Source organism: Oncorhynchus nerka, linkage group LG18, assembly GCF_034236695.1.
Source record: "Oncorhynchus nerka isolate Pitt River linkage group LG18, Oner_Uvic_2.0, whole genome shotgun sequence".
Taxonomy (NCBI): Eukaryota; Metazoa; Chordata; class Actinopteri; order Salmoniformes; family Salmonidae; genus Oncorhynchus; species Oncorhynchus nerka.
This window is the reverse complement of record NC_088413.1, coordinates 83,269,931-83,292,127: the sequence shown is the minus strand read 5'-3', so window position 1 is coordinate 83,292,127 and position 22,197 is coordinate 83,269,931. Positions and strand designations below refer to the sequence as shown.

General features: G+C 50.6%; 1 protein-coding gene across 2 annotated transcripts in view; it reads right to left on the bottom strand.

Moving 5' to 3' along the window:
* Positions 1 to 312: 312 nt before the first annotated feature.
* The window catches only part of manba (mannosidase, beta A, lysosomal), a 50,285-nt gene continuing 28,400 nt past the window's right edge, over positions 313 to 22,197 (bottom strand). Inside the window, exons 14-17 of one of the 2 annotated variants that reach the window (XM_065004433.1) lie at positions 14,903 to 15,047; positions 9,017 to 9,159; positions 7,206 to 7,401; positions 313 to 3,572 (exon numbers count right to left, since the gene is read on the bottom strand). In XM_065004433.1, coding sequence (XP_064860505.1) covers positions 3,418 to 3,572; positions 7,206 to 7,401; positions 9,017 to 9,159; positions 14,903 to 15,047 — 639 coding nt within the window. In that variant the 3' untranslated portion in view covers positions 313 to 3,417. Of the gene's footprint in view, positions 3,573 to 7,137; positions 7,402 to 9,016; positions 9,160 to 14,902; positions 15,048 to 22,197 lie in introns of both variants that reach the window. The other variant, XM_065004432.1, reaches the window with a different exon arrangement.

The following is a 22,197-nucleotide window of genomic DNA, read 5'->3' as shown; positions in this document are numbered from 1 at the left end:
TAGTCCTATTTACTATAGGCTCCTAGACCCAATGACCTACAGTAGTCCTATTTACTATAGGCTCCTAGACCCAATGACCTACAGTAGTCCTATTTACTATAGGCTCCTAGACCCAATGACCTACAGTAGTCCTATTTACTATAGGCTCCTAGACCCAATGACCTACAGTAGTCCTATTTACTATAGGCTCCTAGACCTATTGGTCTACATTAGTTAGTTAGTGTATGTAAAGCCTTACCCACAACATTGGACTTTCCTTGTAGTCTGAAATAGACAAATCTAAATTATAGCAAAATAAAACCGTACAAAATATATCTCCATTTACTTTATTAATGCAAATTCCTTCACTTGTATCTTATTTACAACAAATCCCACACACAACATTGTCGAATCCAACTGACAGAGAGTTTTGGGGTTTCTCATGTCTCAGTACTCATCTCTGAGAGGTTAGGGAGAGGGTCTCAGTACTCATCTCTGAGAGGTTAGGGAGAAGGTCTCAGTACTCATCTCTGAGAGGTTAGGGAGAAGGTCTCAGTACTCATCTCTGAGGTAGGTTAGGGAGAGGGTCTCAGTACTCATCTCTGAGAGGTTAGGGAGAAGGTCTCAGTACTCATCTCAGAGAGAAGGTCTCAGTACTCATCTCTGAGAGGTTAGGGAGAAGGTCTCAGTACTCATCTCAGAGAGGTTAGGGAGAAGGTCTCAGTACTCATCTCAGAGAGAAGGTCTCAGTACTCATCTCTGAGGTAGGTTAGGGAGAGGGTCTCAGTACTCATCTCTGAGGTAGGTTAGGGAGAGGGTCTCAGTACTAATGTCAGAGAGGTTAGGGAGAGGGTCTCAGTACTCATCTCAGAGAGGTTAGGGAGAGGGTCTCAGTACTCATCTCAGAGAGGTTAAGGAGAGGGTCTCAGTACTCATCTCAGAGAGAGGTTAGGGAGAGGGTCTCAGTACACATCTCAGAGAGGTTAGGGAGAGGGTCTCAGTACTCATCTCTGAGAGGTTAGGGAGAGGGTCTCAGTACTCATCTCTGAGAGGTTAGGGAGAGGGTCTCAGTACTCATCTCAGAGAGGTTAGGGAGAGGGTCTCAGTACTCATCTCAGAGAGGTTAGGGAGAGGGTCTCAGTACTCATCTCTGAGATAGGTTAGGGAGAGGGTCTCAGTACTCATCTCTGAGAGGTTAGGGAGAGGGTCTCAGTACTCATCTCTGAGAGGTTAGGGAGAGGGTCTCAGTACTCATCTCAGAGAGGTTAGGGAGAGGGTCTCAGTACTCATCTCAGAGAGGTTAGGGAGAGGGTCTCAGTACTCATCTCTGAGAGGTTAGGGAGAGGGTCTCAGTACTCATCTCTAAGAGGTTAGGGAGAAGGTCTCAGTACTCATCTCTGAGAGGTTAGGGAGAAGGTCTCAGTACACATCTCAGAGAGAAGGTCTCAGTACACATCTCTGAGGTAGGTTAGGGAGAGGGTCTCAGTACTCATCTCTGAGGTAGGTTAGGGAGAGGGTCTCAGTACTCATCTCTGAGAGAAGGTCTCAGTACACATCTCTGAGGTAGGTTAGGGAGAGGGTCTCAGTACTCATCTCTGAGGTAGGTTAGGGAGAGGGTCTCAGTACTCATCTCTGAGAGGTTAGGGAGAGGGTCTCAGTACTCATCTCAGAGAGAGGATAGGGAGAGGGTCTCAGTACACATCTCAGAGAGGTTAGGGAGAGGGTCTCAGTACTCATCTCTGAGAGGTTAGGGAGAGGGTCTCAGTACTCATCTCAGAGAGAGGATAGGGAGAGGGTCTCAGTACACATCTCAGAGAGGTTAGGGAGAGGGTCTCAGTACTCATCTCAGAGAGAAGGTCTCAGTACACATCTCTGAGAGGTTAGGGAGAGGGTCTCAGTACTCATCTCTGAGAGGTTAGGGAGAAGGTCTCAGTACTCATCTCTGAGAGGTTAGGGAGAAGGTCTCAGTACTCATCTCAGAGAGGTTAGGGAGAGGGTCTCAGTACTCATCTCTGAGGTAGGTTAGGGAGAGGGTCTCAGTACTCATCTCTGAGAGGTTAGGGAGAAGGTCTCAGTACTCATCTCAGAGAGAAGGTCTCAGTACTCATCTCTGAGAGGTTAGGGAGAAGGTCTCAGTACTCATCTCAGAGAGGTTAGGGAGAAGGTCTCAGTACTCATCTCAGAGAGAAGGTCTCAGTACTCATCTCTGAGGTAGGTTAGGGAGAGGGTCTCAGTACTCATCTCTGAGGTAGGTTAGGGAGAGGGTCTCAGTACTCATCTCAGAGAGGTTAGGGAGAGGGTCTCAGTACTCATCTCAGAGAGGTTAGGGAGAGGGTCTCAGTACTCATCTCAGAGAGGTTAAGGAGAGGGTCTCAGTACTCATCTCAGAGAGAGGTTAGGGAGAGGGTCTCAGTACACATCTCAGAGAGGTTAGGGAGAGGGTCTCAGTACTCATCTCTGAGAGGTTAGGGAGAGGGTCTCAGTACTCATCTATGAGAGGTTAGGGAGAGGGTCTCAGTACTCATCTCAGAGAGGTTAGGGAGAGGGTCTCAGTACTCATCTCAGAGAGGTTAGGGAGAGGGTCTCAGTACTCATCTCTGAGATAGGTTAGGGAGAGGGTCTCAGTACTCATCTCTGAGAGGTTAGGGAGAGGGTCTCAGTACTCATCTCTGAGAGGTTAGGGAGAGGGTCTCAGTACTCATCTCAGAGAGGTTAGGGAGAGGGTCTCAGTACTCATCTCAGAGAGGTTAAGGAGAGGGTCTCAGTACTCATCTCAGAGAGAGGTTAGGGAGAGGGTCTCAGTACACATCTCAGAGAGGTTAGGGAGAGGGTCTCAGTACTCATCTCTGAGAGGTTAGGGAGAGGGTCTCAGTACTCATCTCTGAGAGGTTAGGGAGAGGGTCTCAGTACTCATCTCAGAGAGGTTAGGGAGAGTGTCTCAGTACTCATCTCAGAGAGGTTAGGGAGAGGGTCTCAGTACTCATCTCAGCGAGGTTAGGGAGAGGGTCTCAGTACTCATCTCAGAGAGGTTAGGGAGAGGGTCTCAGTACTCATCTCAGAGAGGTTAGGGAGAGGGTCTCAGTACTCATCTCAGAGAGGTTAGGGAGAGGGTCTCAGTACTCATCTCTGAGAGGTTAGGGAGAGGGTCTCAGTACTCATCTCTGAGAGGTTAGGGAGAAGGTCTCAGTACTCATCTCAGAGAGGTTAGGGAGAGGGTTTTGGGTTAACTCCTGGGTACTGGGTAGTGGTTCAGTAAGTACGTCCAAAATGGCACCCTATTCCCTATATAGTGGACAACCCATAGAGCTCTGGTCTAAAGTAGTGCACTATGTAGGGTATAGCATGCCATTTGATACGCAAGATAGTCAGTACACATCTCTCAATGACGTAACAGTCAGTGCCTGGGCTAGCTGCTGGGTACTGGTGGGACCCCAGGGGTTAAAGGTGACTGTTCTGTTCCTGGTGACCATGAGGAATCCGTTGGTGCCGAATCGTCCTGGGACGTCCCCCACATCCAGCCATACGAAAGCTGCTACGGCAGAGGACTGCAGGGTCACGGTGTATCCTCCCATCTCGTCCTGCTGCACCTCGGCCTGAGAGGAGAGAGAGAGGTCACTATGGAAGTCATACTGACCATCCAGAGAGAGAGAGAGAGGTCACTATGGACGTCATACTGACCATCCAGAGAGAGAGAGGTCACACTGACCATCCAGAGAGAGAGAGGTCACTATGGAAGTCATACTGACCATCCAGAGAGAGAGAGAGGTCACTATGGACGTCATACTGACCATCCAGAGAGAGAGAGAGAGAGAGGGGTCACTATGGAAGTCATACTGACCACCCAGAGAGAGAGAGGTCACTATGGACGTCATACTGACCATCCAGAGAGAGAGAGATCACTATGGAAGTCATACTGACCATCCAGAGAGAGAGGTCACTATGGAAGTCATACTGACCACCCAGAGAGAGAGAGACGTCACTATGGAAGTCATACTGACCACCCAGAGAGAGAGAGAGGTCACTATGGAAGTCATACTGACCACCCAGAGAGAGAGAGAGGTCACTATGGAAGTCATACTGACCACCCAGAGAGAGAGAGAGAGGTCACTATGGAAGTCATACTGACCACCCAGAGAGAGAGAGAGGTCACTATGGAAGTCATACTGACCACCCAGAGAGAGAGAGATCACTATGGAAGTCATACTGACCATCCAGAGAGAGAGGTCACTATGGAAGTCATACTGACCACCCAGAGAGAGCGAGAGGTCACTATGGAAGTCATACTGACCACCCAGAGAGAGAGAGAGAGGTCACTATGGAAGTCATACTGACCATCCAGAGAGAGGGAGAGAGAGAGGTCACTATGGAAGTCATACTGACCATCCAGAGAGAGAGGTCACCATGGAAGTCATACTGACCTCCCAGAGAGACAGGGAGGGTAACAAGCTGTATATGAACCCAGACTACCCTAACAGCATATACATTAGTCCTCCTGCCGCCCCAGAGAGACAGGGAGGGTAACAAGCTGTATATGAACCCAGACTACCCTAACAGCATATACATTAGTCCTCCTGCCGTCCCAGAGAGACAGGGAGGGTAACAAGCTGTATATGACCCCAGACTACCCTAACAGCATATACATTAGTCCTCCTGCTGTCCCAGAGAGACAGGGAGGTCACTGTATATGAACCCAGACTACCCTAACAGCATATACATTAGTCCTCCTGACCACCCAGAGAGACAGGGAGGGTAACAAGCTATGGATGACCCCAGACTACCCTAACAGCATATACATTAGTCCTCCTGCCACCCCAGAGAGACAGGGAGGGTAACACTATGGAAGTATAACAGACCCTCCTGCCACCCCAGAGAGACAGGGGAGGGTAACACTACCCTAACAGCATATACATTAGTCCTCCTGACCACCCCAGAGAGACAGGGAGGGTCACTGTATATGAACCCAGACTACCCTAAGAGAGAGATATAGAGAGAGACAGGGAGGGTAACAAGCTGTATATGAACCCAGACTACCCTAACAGCATATACATTAGTCCTCCTGCCATCCCAGAGAGACAGGGAGGGAACAAGGTCACTATGGAAGTCATACTGACCATCCAGAGAGACAGGGAGGGTCACCATGAACCCAGACTACCCTAACAGCATCATTAGTCCTCCTGACCTCCCAGAGAGACAGGGAGGGTAACAAGCTGTATATGAACCCAGACTACCCTAACAGCATATACATTAGTCCTCCTGCCATCCCAGAGAGACAGGGAGGGTAACAAGCTGTATATGAACCCAGACTACCCTAACAGCATATACATTAGTCCTCCTGCCGTCCCAGAGAGACAGGGAGGGTAACAAGCTGTATATGAACCCAGACTACCCTAACAGCATATACATTAGTCCTCCTGCCTCCTCCCAGAGAGACAGGGAGGGTAACAAGCTGTATATGAACCCAGACTACCCTAACAGCATATACATTAGTCCTCCTGCCGTCCCAGAGAGACAGGGAGGGTAACAAGCTGTATATGACCCCAGACTACCCTAACAGCATATACATTAGTCCTCCTGCCACCCCAGAGAGACAGGGAGGGTAACAAGCTGTATATGACCCCAGACTACCCTAACAGCATATACATTAGTCCTCCTGCCACCCCAGAGAGACAGGGAGGGTAACAAGCTGTATATGAACCCAGACTACCCTAACAGCATATACATTAGTCCTCCTGCCGTCCCAGAGAGACAGGGAGGGTAACAAGCTGTATATGACCCCAGACTACCCTAACAGCATATACATTAGTCCTCCTGCCATCCCAGAGAGACAGGGAGGGTAACAAGCTGTATATGAACCCAGACTACCCTAACAGCATATACATTAGTCCTCCTGCCGTCCCAGAGAGACAGGGAGGGTAACAAGCTGTATATGAACCCAGACTACCCTAACAGCATATACATTAGTCCTCCTGCCATCCCAGAGAGACAGGGAGGGTAACAAGCTGTATATGAACCCAGACTACCCTAACAGCATATACATTAGTCCTCCTGCCATCCCAGAGAGACAGGGAGGGTAACAAGCTGTATATGAACCCAGACTACCCTAACAGCATATACATTAGTCCTCCTGCCCCCATCCCAGAGAGAGACAGGGAGGGTAACAAGCTGTATATGAACCCAGACTACCCTAACAGCATATACATTAGTCCTCCTGCCATCCCAGAGAGACAGGGAGGGTAACAAGCTGTATATGACCCCAGACTACCCTAACAGCATATACATTAGTCCTCCTGCCATCCCAGAGAGACAGGGAGGGTAACAAGCTGTATATGAACCCAGACTACCCTAACAGCATATACATTAGTCCTCCTGCCGTCCCAGAGAGACAGGGAGGGTAACAAGCTGTATATGACCCCAGACTACCCTAACAGCATAACAAGCTGTCCCAGAGAGACAGGGAGGGTATATGAACCCAGACTACCCTAACAGCATATACATTAGTCCTCCTGCCGTCCCAGAGAGACAGGGAGGGTAACAAGCTGTATATGAACCCAGACTACCCTAACAGCATATACATTAGTCCTCCTGCCGTCCCAGAGAGACAGGGAGGGTAACAAGCTGTATATGAACCCAGACTACCCTAACAGCATATACATTAGTCCTCCTGCCGTCCCAGACTACCCTAACAGCATATACATTAGTCCTCCTGCCGTCCCAGAGAGACAGGGAGGGTAACAAGCTGTATATGAACCCAGACTACCCTAACAGCATATACATTAGTCCTCCTGCCATCCCAGAGAAACAGGGAGGGTAACAAGCTGTATATGACCCCAGACTACCCTAACAGCATATACATTAGTCCTCCTGCCGTCCCAGAGAGACAGGGAGGGTAACAAGCTGTATATGACCCCAGACTACCCTAACAGCATATACATTAGTCCTCCTGCCATCCCAGAGAGACAGGGAGGGTAACAAGCTGTATATGACCCCAGACTACCCTAACAGCATATACATTAGTCCTCCTGCCGTCCCAGACTACCCTGTAGGAGATCCAGCGGACAATATGATATGAGAGAATTAGAAGCAGAACTCATGATGATGCGGTGAGGTCAGTTGTGGTGATGTCATTGTCACTAGTTGTGTCCAGTCAGTCCATCTTACTGTGATGTTGGGTCTCAGCATCCGCTGGGTATTTTTGGGTGAGCTGAGGAAGAGGTGGTTAATGGGACCTTGCTGGCTGTTGACGTCCTCAAGGTGAAAGGTCAGGAGACAGGTGAGGCGGGTACAGCTCCCGCGCCCACACCCCGCCAGCAGGGCTGTGATTGGCTGTTTGTGGATGACCTCAGCACTTCCTCCTTCCACAAGCACCAATCCGGAAGCCACAGTGCACACAGGATCCAGACTGCTCCACTCATAGACTGAAACCTGACAACAAGATACATCAGTCTACAATCAGTACTCTGTCACTGATGGTGTTGGAACGCAGTTATCCACCTGCCAGAGGACTACAGAGGAACGCAGTTATCCACCTGCCAGAGGACTACAGAGGAACATAGTTATCCACTTAGCCTGCCTGGGGACTACGGGGGAACATAGTTATCCACTCAGCCTGCCTGGGGACTACAGAGGAACATAGTTATCCACTTAGCCTGCCTGGGGACTACGGGGGAACATAGTTATCCACTTAGCCTGCCTGGGGACTACAGAGGAACATAGTTATCCACTTAGCCTGCCTGGGGACTACGGGGGAACATAGTTATCCACTTAGCCTGCCTGGGGACTACGGGGGAAAATAGTTATCCATGTAGCCTGCCTGGGGACTACGGGGGAAAATAGTTATCCACTTAGCCTGCCTGGGGACTACGGGGGAACATAGTTATCCACTTAGCCTGCCTGGGGACTACAGAGGAACACAGTTATCCACTTAGCCTGCCCGGGGACTACGGGGGAACATAGTTATCCACTTAGCCTGCCTGGGGACTACGGGGGAACATAGTTATCCACTTAGCCTGCCTGGGGACTACGGGGGAACATAGTTATCCACTTAGCCTGCCCGGGGACTCCAAGCGGGCTTTCATGTGCTTTTTACTTAGTAGTGGCTTCCGTCTGGCCACTCCACCATAAAGACATGGTTGGTAGAGTGCTGCAGAGATGGTTGTCCTTCTGGAAGGTTTTCCCATCTCCACAGAGTAACTCTGGAGCTCTGTCAAGAGTGACCATCCCTGACCAAGGAAGGCCCTTCTCCCCCGATTGCTCAGTTTGGCCAGGCGGCCAGTTCTAGGAAGAGTCTTGGTGGTTCCAAACTTCTTCCATTTAAGAATGATTGAGGCCACGGTGTTATTCGGGGCCGACATTTTTTGGTACCCTTTCCCAGATCTGTGCCTTGAGACAATCCTGTCTCTGACCTCTATGGACAATTCCTTCGACCTCATGGCTTGGTTTTTGCTCAGACATGCACTGTCAACTGTGGGACCTTATATAGACAGGTGTGTGCTTTTCCAAATCATGTCCAATTTAATGAATTTACCACAGGTGGACTCCAATCAAGTTGTAGAAACATCTCAAGGATGATCAATGGAAACAGGATGCACCTGAACTCAATTTCGAGTCTCATAGCAAAGGGTCTGAATACTTATGTAAATAAGGTATTTCTGTTTTTTTATTTTTTTTAAAATAAATTAGCAAATATTTTTAAATCTGTTTTTGCTTTGTCATTATGGGTTATTGTGTGTAGATAGATGAGGGAAAAAAATACATGTAATCCATTTTAGAATAAAGATGTAATGTAACAAAATGTGGAAAAAGTCAAGGAGTCTGAATACTTTCCGAATGCTCTGTAGATCAATATTTGAATGATTTATTTTATACAGAATTTTTTGCTAATCTTTATCAAGGCTGCCAATAATTATGGATCTGACTATACATGCATAAATAGGGTATTAAACAGGCATGTTTCTGTGTGTTTTTAATGTGTGGACTCAATGTGGTATTGAGAAACAGTTATTTGATGTGTTGAAAATGACGAGAGGGGTCAACGTACCACAGTCCTGAGGTGAAGGTCGTGGCTCAGGTCAGACACAGCATAGACCACCAGACTACCCTGGTCCTCAAAGCCCACCGGAAGCACAGGGGAGAAGAAGTCTTTGGCAAAGTAATGGAGCATCTTCCACTTCCCACCAAACTCTGCAGACGAAGAAGAAGAACAGATGTGAAACCTGGTCTCCCATGGGAGAAAACAACGTCTTGACAGTGAGACCAAGAGGCAATTTCCCCTTCCGCGGAGCAATTTCCCCTTCCGCGGAGCAATTTCCCCATCCGCGGAGCAATTTCCCCTTCCGCGGAGCAATTTCCCCATCCGCGGAGCAATTTCCCCTTCCGCGGAGCAATTTCCCCATCCGCGGAGCAATTTCCCCTTCCGCGGAGCAATTTCCCCGCAATATCCCCATCCGCGGAGCAATTTCCCCTTCGCCGAGGGTGACTGAGTATTTGCTACTCCTCTACAAAAATAAAAATATTGGTTGGCAACAAGCCTATCTACCAAACAATCAACCAATCGACTAATTGGAGTAAGCCCTAAATGGTATGAGGGTAGATAGCTTGATATTTAAACTATTTCCACTCGTCATCCATATTTATGAGCCGGTATGCTATTTGTATAATTATCAACTATAGGAGATATGTCATCCGTTGAAGGAGGTTATTTAGCAGGAGGTTATCTATAGCAGGAGGATATCTAGCAGGAGGTTGTCTAGCAGGAGGATTATCTAGCAGGAGGATTATCTAGCAGGAGGATTATCTAGCAGGAGGATTATCTAGCAGGAGGATATCTAGCAGGAGGATATCTAGCAGGAGGATTATCTAGCAGGAGGATTATCTAGCAGGAGGTTGTCTAGCAGGAGGATTATCTAGCAGGAGGATTATCTAGCAGGAGGATATCTAGCAGGAGGTTATCTAGCAGGAGGATTATCTAGCAGGAGGATTATCTAGCAGGAGGATTATCTAGCAGGAGGATATCTAGCAGGAGGATATCTAGCAGGAGGATTATCTAGCAGGAGGATTATCTAGCAGGAGAATATCTAGCAGGAGGATATCTAGCAGGAGGATATCTAGCAGGAGGATATCTAGCAGGAGGATATCTAGCAGGAGGATTATCTAGCAGGAGGATTATCTAGCAGGAGGATTATCTAGCAGGAGGTTGTCTAGCAGGAGGATTATCTAGCAGGAGGTTGTTATCTAGCAGGAGGATTCTATCTAGCAGGAGGATTATCTAGCAGGAGGATTATCTAGCAGGAGGTTGTCTAGCAGGAGGATTATCTAGCAGGAGGATTATCTAGCAGGAGGATATCTAGCAGGAGGATTATCTAGCAGGAGGATATCTAGCAGGAGGATATCTAGCAGGAGGCATATCTAGCAGGAGGATTATCTAGCAGGAGGATTATCTAGCAGGAGGAGGATTATCTAGCAGGAGGTTGTCTAGCAGGAGGATTATCTAGCAGGAGGATATCTAGCAGAAGGAGGGATTATCTAGCAGGAGGATTATCTAGCAGGAGGATATCTAGCAGGAGGATATCTAACAGGAGGATATCTAGCAGGAGGATTATCTAGCAGGAGGATATCTAGCAGGAGGATTATCTAGCAGGAGGTTGTCTAGCAGGAGGATTATCTAGCAGGAGGATTATCTAGCAGGAGGATATCTAGCAGGAGGTTGTCTAGCAGGAGGATTATCTAGCAGGAGGATTATCTAGCAGGAGGATTATCTAGCAGGAGGATATCTAGCAGGAGGATATCTAGCAGGAGGATTATCTAGCAGGAGGATTATCTAGCAGGAGAATATCTAGCAGGAGGATATCTAGCAGGAGGATATCTAGCAGGAGGATATCTAGCAGGAGGATTATCTAGCAGGAGGATTATCTAGCAGGAGGATTATCTAGCAGGAGGTTGTCTAGCAGGAGGATTATCTAGCAGGAGGATATCTAGCAGGAGGTTGTCTAGCAGGAGGATTATCTAGCAGGAGGATTATCTAGCAGGAGGATATCTAGCAGGAGGATATCTAACAGGAGGATATCTAGCAGGAGGATTATCTAGCAGGAGGATATCTAGCAGGAGGATATCTAGCAAGATAAGCAACTTTGGTAATTTGACCTTTGTTTGACTGTCGATACAAAGTTGGTATGATTTGACAAAGCTGTAGCCTACTCGGGGTGCACTCTGCGCGTCCTGAGCGTGCTCTGTGGCGAGATAGTCTAGGCCTACTGCTGAATGCCCTTAATTATTTGAGGAACGTGAACACGCTCAGAATTTATGAACGGCATGTTACGCAATTCATATCATTCACATCAGCGAAGTTACGATAGTAACTAAATATCAGTTTAATTTGCTGTGAAATCTTTACATAGTGGCGCAGCCAAGCCAACAAGGTGGCACAGCACTCATCTTATTTGGGGAGAACCCTGGTATAGTGACTAGATCTTGGGGAGAACCCTGGCTAGTGGCCAGATCTGGGGAGAACCCTGGCATAGTGACCAGATCTGGGGGAGAACCCTGGCATAGTGACCAGATCTGGGGGAGAACCCTGGCATAGTGACCAGATCTGGGGGAGAACCCTGGCATAGTGACCAGATCTGGGGGAGAACCCTGGCATAGTGACCAGATCTGGGGGAGAACCCTGGCATAGTGACTAGATCTGGGGGAGAACCCGGGCATAGTGACCAGATCTGGGGGAGAACCCGGGCATAGTGACCAGATCTGGGGGAGAACCCTGGCAAAGTGACCAGATCTGGGGGAGAACCCTGGCATAGTGACCAGATCTGGGGGAGAACCCTGGCATAGTGACCAGATCTGGGGGAGAACCCTGGCATAGTGACCAGATCTGGGGGAGAACCCTGGCATAGTGACCAGATCTTGGGGAGAACCCTGGCATAGTGACCAGATCTGGGGGAGAACCCTGGCATAGTGACCAGATCTGGGGGAGAACCCTGGCATAGTGACCAGATCTTGTGGAGAACCCTGGCATAGTGACTAGATCTTGGGGAGAACCCTGGCATAGTGACTAGATCTTGGGGAGAACCCTGGCATAGTGACTAGATCTTGGGGAGAACCCTGGCATAGTGACTAGATCTTGGGGAGAACCCTGGCTCTTGGGGAGAACCCTGGCATAGTGGCCAGATCTTGGGGAGAACCCTGGCTCTTGGGGAGAACCCTGGCATAGTGACCGGATCTGGGGGAGAACCCTGGCATAGTGACTAGATCAGGGGGAGAACCCTGGCATAGTGACCAGATCTGGGGGAGAACCCTGGCATAGTGACCAGATCTGGGGGAGAACCCTGGCATAGTGACTATATCTGGGGGAGAACCCTGGCATAGTGACTAGATCTGGGGGAGAACCCTGGCATCGTGACCAGATCTTGGGGAGAACCCTGGCATAGTGACTAGATCTGGGGGAGAACCCTGACATAGTGACTAGATCTGGGGGAGAACCCTGGCATAGTGACTAGATCTGGGGGAGAACCCTGGCATAGTGACTAGATCTGGGGGAGAACCCTGACATAGTGACTAGATCTGGGGGAGAACCCTGGCATAGTGACCAGATCTGGGGGAGAACCCTGGCATAGTGACTAGATCTGGGGGAGAACCCTGGCATAGTGACCAGATCTGGGGGAGAACCCTGGCATAGTGACCAGATCTGGGGGAGAACCCTGGCATAGTGACCAGATCTGGGGGAGAACCCTGGCATAGTGACCAGATCTGGGGGAGAACCCTGGCATAGTGACTAGATCTGGGGGAGAACCCTGACATAGTGACTAGATCTGGGGGAGAACCCTGGCATAGTGACTAGATCTGGGGGAGAACCCTGACATAGTGACTAGATATGGGGGAGAACCCTGGCATAGTGACCAGATCTGGGGGAGAACCCTGGCATAGTGACCAGATCTGGGGGAGAACTCTGGCATAGTGACAAGATCTGGGGGAGAACCCTGGCATAGTGACCAGATCTGGGGGAGAACCCTGGCATAGTGACTAGATCTGGGGGAAAACCCTGGCATAGTGACCAGATCTGGGGGAGAACCCTGGCATAGTGACCAGATCTGGGGGAGAACCCTGGCATAGTGACTAGATCTGGGGTAGAACCCTGGCATAGTGACTAGATCTGGGGGAGAACCCTGGCATAGTGACCAGATCTGGGTTTTAAAGGCTTTAAAAATGGTCACTTCCAATTTATTTCCCAGGACTCTCGGGATAAATACGATTTACAATGAAGTCGGAAAGTATTCAGAGCCCTTGACTTATTCCACACTTAACATAAGTATTCAGACCCTTTGCTATGAGACTCGAAATTGAGCTGGTAGACTGCAGGACCGGGACATCCTGTAACAGCACCTACCTATAGAGGACCGGGACCTACCTATAGAGGACCAGGACCTACCTATAGAGGACCGGGACCTACCTATAGAGGACCAGGACCTACCTATAGAGGACCAGGACATCCTGTAACAGCACCTACCTATAGAGGACCAGGACCTACCTATAGAGGACCGGGACATCCTGTAACAGGACATACCTATAGAGGACCAGGACATCCTGTAACAGGACATACCTATAGAGGACCAGGACCTACCTATAGAGGACCAGGACATCCTGTAACAGCACCTACCTATAGAGGACCGGGACCTACCTATAGAGGACCAGGACCTACCTATAGAGGACCGGGACCTACCTATAGAGGACCAGGACCTACCTATAGAGGACCAGGACATCCTGTAACAGCACCTACCTATAGAGGACCAGGACCTACCTATAGAGGACCAGGACATCCTGTAACAGCACCTACCTATAGAGGACCAGGACATCCTGTAACAGCACCTACCTATAGAGGACCAGGACATCCTGTAACAGGACATACCTATAGAGGACCAGGACCTACCTATAGAGGACCAGGACATCCTGTAACAGCACCTACCTATAGAGGACCGGGACATCCTGTAACAGGACCTACCTATAGAGGACCAGGACATCCTGTAACAGGACATACCTATAGAGGACCGGGACATCCTGTAACAGGACCTACCTATAGAGGACCAGGATATCCTGTAACAGCACCTACCTATAGAGGACCAGGACCTACCTATAGAGGACCAGGACCTACCTATAGAGGACCGGGACCTACCTATAGAGGACCAGGATATCCTGTAACAGCACCTACCTATAGAGGACCAGGACCTACCTATAGAGGACCGGGACATCCTGTAACAGCACCTACCTATAGAGGACCAGGACCTACCTATAGAGGACCAGGACATCCTGTAACAGCACCTACCTATAGAGGACCGGGACCTACCTATAGAGGACCGGGACCTACCTATAGAGGACCGGGACCTACCTATAGAGGACCAGGACATCCTGTAACAGCACCTACCTATAGAGGACCGGGACCTACCTATAGAGGACCGGGACCTACCTATAGAGGACCAGGATATCCTGTAACAGCACCTACCTATAGAGGACCAGGACATCCTGTAACAGCACCTACCTATAGAGGACCGGGACCTACCTATAGAGGACCGGGACATCCTGTAACAGCACCTACCTATAGAGGACCAGGACATACCTATAGAGGACCAGGATATCCTGTAACAGCACCTACCTATAGAGGACCGGGACCTACCTATAGAGGACCAGGACATACCTATAGAGGACCGGGACCTACCTATAGAGGACCAGGACCTACCTATAGAGGACCAGGACATCCTGTAACAGCACCTACCTATAGAGGACCAGGACATCCTGTAACAGGACCTACCTATAGAGGACCAGGACATCCTGTAACAGGACCTACCTATAGAGGACCGGGACATCCTGTAACAGGACCTACCTATAAAGGACCAGGACCTACCTATAGAGGACCAGGACATCCTGTAACAGCACCTACCTATAGAGGACCAGGAAGGGCCCTGCCAGATATCATTGAGTTGCCAGTAGAGAGCTCCCATGGTGTGACCTTTGCCCTCGATGACATCACTCTTGCTGCGGCGGTAGAACTCTGTCTGGACCTTAACACACTGGGCCTGCATGACCTGGAGGAAGACCACTCATAGTGACCTGGAGTAAGACCACTCATAGTGACCTGGAGGAAGACCACTCATAGTGACCTGGAGGAAGACCACTCATAGTGACCTGGAGGAAGACCACTCATAATGACCTGGAGGAAGACCACTCATAATGACCTGGAGGAAGACCACTCATAATGACCTGGAGGAAGACCACTCATAGTGACCTGGAGGAAGACCACTCATGTGGTATGTGGTATGTAGTGTCTGGCGTACCTGTCTGGCGTACCTGTATGGTGTACCTGTGTGATGTGGTGTCTGGCGTACCTGTGTGATGTGGTGTCTGGCGTACCTGTGTGATGTAGTGTCTGGCGTACCTGTCTGGTGTACCTGTCTGGCGTACCTGTCTGGGGTACCTGTGTGATGTAGTGTCTGGCGTACCTGTAGAGGAGTGTCTGGTGTACCTATCTGGACCAGGACCTACCTGAGGTACCAGGACATCCTGTGTCAGCACGTACCTGTCTGGACCAGGACCCTGTCAGGACGTACCTGTGTGATGAGTGTCCAGGACATCCTGTCTGGTGTACCTGTGTGATGTAGTGTCTGGCGTACCTGTCTGGTGTACCTGTCTGGTGTACCTGTGTGATGTAGTGTCTGGCGTACCTGTCTGGTGTACCTGTGTGATGTAGTGTCTGGTGTACCTGTGTGATGTAGTGTCTGGTGTACCTGTGTGATGTAGTGTCTGGTGTACCTGTCTGGTGTACCTGTCTCGTGTACCTGTGTGATGTAGTGTCTGGCATAGTGACCTGTGTGAAGACCACTCATAGTGTCTGGTGTAAGACCTCATAATCTGGTGTACCTGTCTGGTGTACCTGTGTGATGTAGTGTCTGGTGTACCTGTGTGATGTAGTGTCTGGTGTACCTGTCTGGTGTACCTGTGTGATGTAGTGTCTGGCGTACCTGTGTGATGTAGTGTCTGGCGTACCTGTCTGATGTAGTGTCGGTGTACCTGTCTGGTGTACCTGTCTGGCGTACCTGTCTGGCGTACCTGTCTGGCATACCTGTCTGGTGTACCTGTGTGATGTAGTGTCTGGCGTACCCGTCTGGTGTACCTGTCTGGCGTACCTGTGTGATGTAGTGTCTGGCGTACCTGTCTGGTGTACCTGTCTGGTGTACCTGTGTGATGTAGTGTCTGGCGTACCTGTCTGGTGTACCTGTGTGATGTAGTGTCTGGCGTACCTGTCTGGTGTACCTGTCTGGCGTACCTGTGTGATGTAGTGTCTGGCGTACCTGTCTGATGTAGTGTCTGGCGTACCTGTCTGGTGTACCTGTCTGGCGTACCTGTGTGATGTAGTGTCTGGCGTACCTGTTTGGTGTACCTGTCTGGCGTACCTGTCTGGCGTACCTGTGTGATGTAGTGTCTGGCGTACCTGTCTGATGTAGTGTCTGGCGTACCTGTCTGATGTACCTGTCTGGTGTACCTGTCTGATGTACCTGTCTGGTGTACCTGTGTGATGTAGTGTCTGGTGTACCTGTCTGGTGTACCTGTCTGGCGTACCTGTGTGATGTAGTGTCTGGCGTACCTGTCTGGTGTACCTGTCTGGCGTACCTGTCTGGCGTACCTGTGTGATGTAGTGTCTGGCGTACCTGTCTGATGTAGTGTCTGGCGTACCTGTGTGATGTAGTGTCTGGTGTACCTGTCTGGTGTACCTGTCTGGCGTACCTGTCTGGCGTACCTGTCTGGTGTACCTGTGTGATGTAGTGTCTGGCGTACCTGTCTGGTGTACCTGTGTGATGTAGTGTCTGGCGTACCTGTCTGGTGTACCTGCGTGATGTAGTGTCTGGTGTACCTGTCTGGTGTACCTGTGTGATGTAGTGTCTGGCGTACCTGTCTGGTGTACCTGTCTGGTGTACCTGTGTGATGTAGTGTCTGGTGTACCTGTCTGGTGTACCTGTCTGGTGTACCTGTGTGATGTAGTGTCTGGCGTACCTGTGTGATGTAGTGTCTGGTGTACCTGTCTGGTGTACCTGTGTGATGTAGTGTCTGGCGTACCTGTCTGGTGTACCTGTCTGGCGTACCTGTGTGATGTAGTGTCTGGCGTACATGTGTGATGTAGTGTCTGGCGTACCTGTCTGGTGTACCTGTCTGGCGTACCTGTGTGATGTAGTGTCTGGCGTACCTGTCTGGTGTACCTGTCTGGCGTACCTGTCTGGCGTACCTGTGTGATGTAGTGTCTGGCGTACCTGTCTGATGTAGTGTCTGGCGTACCTGTGTGATGTAGTGTCTGGTGTACCTGTCTGGCGTACCTGTCTGGCGTACCTGTGTGATGTAGTGTCTGGCGTACCTGTCTGGTGTACCTGTCTGGTGTACCTGTGTGATGTAGTGTCTGGCGTGTCTGGTGTACCTGTCTGGTGTCTGGTGTACCTGTCTGGTGTACCTGTGTGATGTAGTGTCTGGCGTACCTGTCTGGTGTACCTGTCTGGTGTACCTGTGTGATGTAGTGTCTGGTGTACCTGTGTGATGTAGTGTCTGGTGTACCTGTGTGATGTAGTGTCTGGTGTACCTGTCTGGTGTACCTGTCTCGTACCTGTGTGATGTACTGTCTGGTGTACCTGTGTGATGTAGTGTCTGGCGTACCTGTGTGATGTAGTGTCTGGTGTACCTGTCTGGTGTACCTGTCTGGTGTACCTGTGTGATGTAGTGTCTGGCGTACCTGTGTGATGTAGTGTCTGGTGTACCTGTCTGGTGTACCTGTGTGATGTAGTGTCTGGTGTACCTGTGTGATGTAGTGTCTGGTGTACCTGTCTGGTGTACCTGTGTGATGTAGTGTCTGGCGTACCTGTGTGATGTAGTGTCTGGCGTACCTGTCTGATGTAGTGTCGGTGTACCTGTCTGGTGTACCTGTCTGGCGTACCTGTCTGGCATACCTGTCTGGTGTACCTGTGTGATGTAGTGTCTGGCGTACCCGTCTGGTGTACCTGTCTGGCGTACCTGTGTGATGTAGTGTCTGGCGTACCTGTCTGGTGTACCTGTCTGGTGTACCTGTGTGATGTAGTGTCTGGCGTACCTGTCTGGTGTACCTGTCTGGTGTACCTGTCTGATGCGTGTCTGGCGTACCTGTCTGGCGTACCTGTGTGATGTAGTGTCTGGCGTACCTGTCTGATGTAGTGTCTGGCGTACCTGTCTGGTGTACCTGTCTGGCGTACCTGTCTGATGTACCTGTCTGGCGTACCTGTCTGGTGTACCTGTCTGATGTACCTGTCTGGCGTACCTGTGTGATGTAGTGTCTGGCGTACCTGTCTGGTGTACCTGTCTGGCGTACCTGTGTGATGTAGTGTCTGGTGTACCTGTCTGGTGTACCTGTCTGATGTAGTGTCTGGTGTACCTGTGTGATGTAGTGTCTGGCGTACCTGTCTGGCGTACCTGTGTGATGGCGTACCTGTGTGATGTAGTGTCTGGCGTACCTGTCTGGTGTACCTGTCTGGCGTACCTGTGTGATGTAGTGTCTGGCGTACCTGTCTGGTGTACCTGTCTGGCGTACCTGTGTGATGTAGTGTCTGGCGTACCTGTCTGATGTACCTGTCTGGTGTACCTGTGTGATGTAGTGTCTGGCGTACCTGTCTGGTCTACCTGTCTGGCGTACCTGTGTGATGTAGTGTCTGGCGTACCTGTCTGGTGTACCTGTCTGATGTAGTGTCTGGCGATGTCTGTGTATGGCGTACCTGTCTGGTGTACCTGTCTGGTGTACCTGTGTGATGTAGTGTCTGGCGTACCTGTCTGGTGTACCTGTCTGGCGTACCTGTGTGATGTAGTGTCTGGTGTACCTGTCTGGTGTACCTGTCTGGCGTACCTGTGTGATGTAGTGTCTGGTGTACCTGTGTGATGTCTGGTGTCCTGTGTGATGCCTGTCTGGTGTACCTGTGTGATGTAGTGTCTGGCGTACCTGTCTGGTGTACCTGTCTGGCGTACCTGTGTGATGTAGTGTCTGGCGTACCTGTGTGATGTAGTGTCTGGCGTGTCTGGTGTACCTGTCTGGTGTACCTGTCTGGCGTACCTGTGTGATGTAGTGTCTGGCGTACCTGTCTGATGTACCTGTCTGGCGTACCTGTCTGGCGTACCTGTCTGGTGTCTGGCGTACCTGTGTGATGTAGTGTCTGGCGTACCTGTCTGATGTACCTGTCTGGTGTACCTGTGTGATGTAGTGTCTGGCGTACCTGTCTGGTGTACCTGTCTGGCGTACCTGTCTGGTGTACCTGTGTGATGTAGTGTCTGGCGTACCTGTGTGATGTAGTGTCTGGCGTACCTGTCTGGTGTACCTGTCTGGTGTACCTGTGTGATGTAGTGTCTGGCGTACCTGTCTGGTGTACCTGTCTGGTGTACCTGTGTGATGTAGTGTCTGGCGTACCTGTCTGGTGTAGTGTCTGGCGTACCTGTCTGGCGTACCTGTGTGATGTAGTGTCTGGCGTACCTGTCTGTGATCTGGCGTAGTGTCTGGCGTACCTGTGTGATGTAGTGTCTGGCGTACCTGTGTGATGTAGTGTCTGGCGTACCTGTCTGGTGTACCTGTCTGGTGTACCTGTGTGATGTAGTGTCTGGCGTACCTGTCTGGTGTACCTGTCTGGCGTACCTGTGTGATGTAGTGTCTGGCGTACCTGTCTGGTCTACCTGTCTGGCGTACCTGTGTGATGTAGTGTCTGGCGTACCTGTGTGATGTAGTGTCTGGCGTACCTGTCTGGTGTACCTGTCTGGCGTACCTGTGTGATGTAGTGTCTGGCGTACCTGTCTGGTGTACCTGTCTGGTGTACCTGTGTGATGTAGTGTCTGGCGTACCTGTCTGGTGTACCTGTCTGGTGTACCTGTCTGGCGTACCTGATGTAGTGTCTGGCGTACCTGTCTGGTCTACCTGTCTGGCGTACCTGTGTGATGTAGTGTCTGGCGTACCTGTCTGATGTAGTGTCTGGCGTACCTGTCTGGTGTACCTGTCTGGCGTACCTGTGTGATGTAGTGTATGGCGTACCTGTGTGGTGTACCTGTCTGGCGTACCTGTGTGATGTAGTGTCTGGCGTACCTGTCTGGTGTACCTGTCTGGCGTACCTGTCTGGTGTACCTGTCTGGCGTACCTGTCTGGCGTACCTGTGTGATGTAGTGTCTGGTGTACCTGTCTGGTGTACCTGTCTGGTGTACCTGTGTGATGTAGTGTCTGGCGTACCTGTGTGATGTAGTGTCTGGCGTACCTGTCTGGTGTACCTGTTTGGCGTAGCTGTGTGATGTAGTGTCTGGCGTACCTGTGTGATGTAGTGTCTGGCGTACCTGTCTGGTGTACCTGTCTGGCGTACCTGTCTGGCGTACCTGTGTGATGTAGTGTCTGGCGTACCTGTCTGATGTAGTGTCTGGCGTACCTGTCTGGTGTACCTGTCTGGTGTACCTGTGTGATGTAGTGTCTGGCGTACCTATCTGGTGTACCTGTCTGGTGTACCTGTGTGATGTAGTGTCTGGCGTACCTGTCTGGTGTACCTGTCTGGCGTACCTGTCTGGTGTACCTGTGTGATGTAGTGTCTGGCGTACCTGTGTGATGTAGTGTCTGGTGTACCTGTCTGGTGTACCTGTCTGGCGTACCTGTGTGATGTAGTGTCTGGCGTACCTGTCTGGCGTACCTGTGTGATGTAGTGTCTGGCGTACCTGTCTGGTGTACCTGTCTGGCGTACCTGTCTGGCGTACCTGTGTGATGTAGTGTCTGGCGTACCTGTGTGATGTAGTGTCTGGCGTACCTGTCTGGTGTACCTGTCTGGCGTACCTGTGTGATGTAGTGTCTGGCGTACCTGTCTGGTGTACCTGTCTGGTGTACCTGTGTGATGTAGTGTCTGGCGTACCTGTCTGGTGTACCTGTCTGGTGTACCTGTGTGATGTAGTGTCTGGCGTACCTGTCTGGTCTACCTGTCTGGCGTACCTGTGTGATGTAGTGTCTGGCGTACCTGTCTGATGTAGTGTCTGGCGTACCTGTCTGGTGTACCTGTCTGGCGTACCTGTGTGATGTAGTGTATGGCGTACCTGTGTGGTGTACCTGTCTGGCGTACCTGTGTGATGTAGTGTCTGGCGTACCTGTCTGGTGTACCTGTCTGGCGTACCTGTCTGGCGTACCTGTGTGATGTAGTGTCTGGTGTACCTGTCTGGTGTACCTGTCTGGTGTACCTGTGTGATGTAGTGTCTGGCGTACCTGTGTGATGTAGTGTCTGGCGTACCTGTCTGGTGTACCTGTCTGGCGTAGCTGTGTGATGTAGTGTCTGGCGTACCTGTGTGATGTAGTGTCTGGCGTACCTGTGTGATGTAGTGTCTGGCGTACCTGTCTGGTGTACCTGTCTGGCGTACCTGTCTGGCGTACCTGTGTGATGTAGTGTCTGGCGTACCTGTCTGATGTAGTGTCTGGCGTACCTGTCTGGTGTACCTGTCTGGTGTACCTGTGTGATGTAGTGTCTGGTGTACCTGTCTGGTGTACCTGTCTGGTGTACCTGTGTGATGTAGTGTCTGGCGTACCTGTCTGGTGTACCTGTCTGGCGTACCTGTGTGATGTAGTGTCTGGCGTACCTGTGTGATGTAGTGTCTGGCGTACCTGTCTGGTGTACCTGTCTGGCGTACCTGTCTGGTGTACCTGTGTGATGTAGTGTCTGGCGTACCTGTGTGATGTAGTGTCTGGTGTACCTGTCTGGTGTACCTGTCTGGCGTACCTGTGTGATGTAGTGTCTGGCGTACCTGTCTGGCGTACCTGTGTGATGTAGTGTCTGGCGTACCTGTCTGGTGTACCTGTCTGGCGTACCTGTCTGGCGTACCTGTGTGATGTAGTGTCTGGCGTACCTGTGTGATGTAGTGTCTGGCGTACCTGTCTGGTGTACCTGTCTGGTGTACCTGTGTGATGTAGTGTCTGGCGTACCTGTCTGGTGTACCTGTCTGGTGTACCTGTGTGATGTAGTGTCTGGCGTACCTGTCTGGTGTACCTGTCTGGTGTACCTGTGTGATGTAGTGTCTGGCGTACCTGTCTGGTCTACCTGTCTGGCGTACCTGTGTGATGTAGTGTCTGGCGTACCTGTCTGATGTAGTGTCTGGCGTACCTGTCTGGTGTACCTGTCTGGCGTACCTGTGTGATGTAGTGTATGGCGTACCTGTCTGGTGTACCTGTCTGGC